Source organism: Pundamilia nyererei, unplaced genomic scaffold, assembly GCF_000239375.1.
Source record: "Pundamilia nyererei isolate P.nyererei 1_Seehausen unplaced genomic scaffold, PunNye1.0 scaffold00366, whole genome shotgun sequence".
NCBI lineage: Eukaryota > Metazoa > Chordata > Actinopteri > Cichliformes > Cichlidae > Pundamilia > Pundamilia nyererei.
Genome location: NW_005187767.1, coordinates 72955 through 73802, shown reverse-complemented (window position 1 = coordinate 73802; position 848 = coordinate 72955). Strand labels below are relative to the sequence as shown.

At 45.4% G+C, this 848-nt stretch overlaps 1 protein-coding gene across 1 annotated transcript in view; it reads right to left on the bottom strand.

Annotated features, from left to right (window-relative positions):
* Positions 1-508: 508 nt before the first annotated feature.
* Positions 509-848, bottom strand: part of LOC102206660 (F-box only protein 41-like) — an 8752-nt gene continuing 8412 nt past the window's right edge. Inside the window, exon 7 of the mRNA XM_013915798.1 lies at positions 509-592. Within this exon, the coding sequence (XP_013771252.1) occupies positions 509-592 (84 nt within the window). The remainder of the gene's footprint in view (positions 593-848) is intronic.

The following is an 848-nucleotide window of genomic DNA, read 5'->3' as shown; positions in this document are numbered from 1 at the left end:
TTTTAAAACTGAGACAAAAAGCAAACACATATTTATTTTGTATAGATGCTGCTCTTTCTTTTATCTTTCTGTTGAAGCTACTATGCCCCATCTTGTAATCGCAAGGCTAAAATTATGGAAAAAAGACAAATTCCAAGTATGAAGTCAAAAAAGAAAACCAACCAGCCAAGCTTAAGTTTGGATGGAAATACCCAAACTGAAAGCATGAAGTGGTTAGTGTTGCAGTTTTCAGTTTCTTTCATGCAAAGTGGAGGTGACCGTGGCATTCTGCTAGTGACTAAAGCAATCACATGTATGTTTTTGCAAACATGCACAATACACATTTTCCCCTAGCAACCAGTGGTTGCCAGGGGGTCACTGACTAGTTTCTAAACCTGTGTGAGTGGGGCGTTATTCCCTTCACCCTACACTGTCACCATGACTGTCACATGTCCAAAATGGCGGACAAGTTAAATGTTACATGGCCAGCAGATTATCAGGGACAGCTATAAGAGGATGACATTAGTAACTATCTGAAGATGATGAGGACTTCGATACCTCTGTAGACACTCTGGCATTCTCCAGCTGGAGGCGTGTCCAAACAGCAGGGTGCCTGGCAACGAACCGCCAATCAGAGCACACCTCGGCTGCACGCAGCATTGAGCGCACGTCCAAATATGGGAAGATGCAAAAAAGGCCCGCCCTCAGCCGCAGGGTGTCTGCTACCAGCTGTCTGTCACCAAAGCAACGGGAGGGTGTGGAGTGGATGGAAGAGGGGGTATCTGGGTCAGGAGAGCAGAGTAATGAAAGGCAGAAGCTTTTATTGTGAAGCAGCCACAGGAAGTGTTGCATTAAAGCAGCCTGTAACA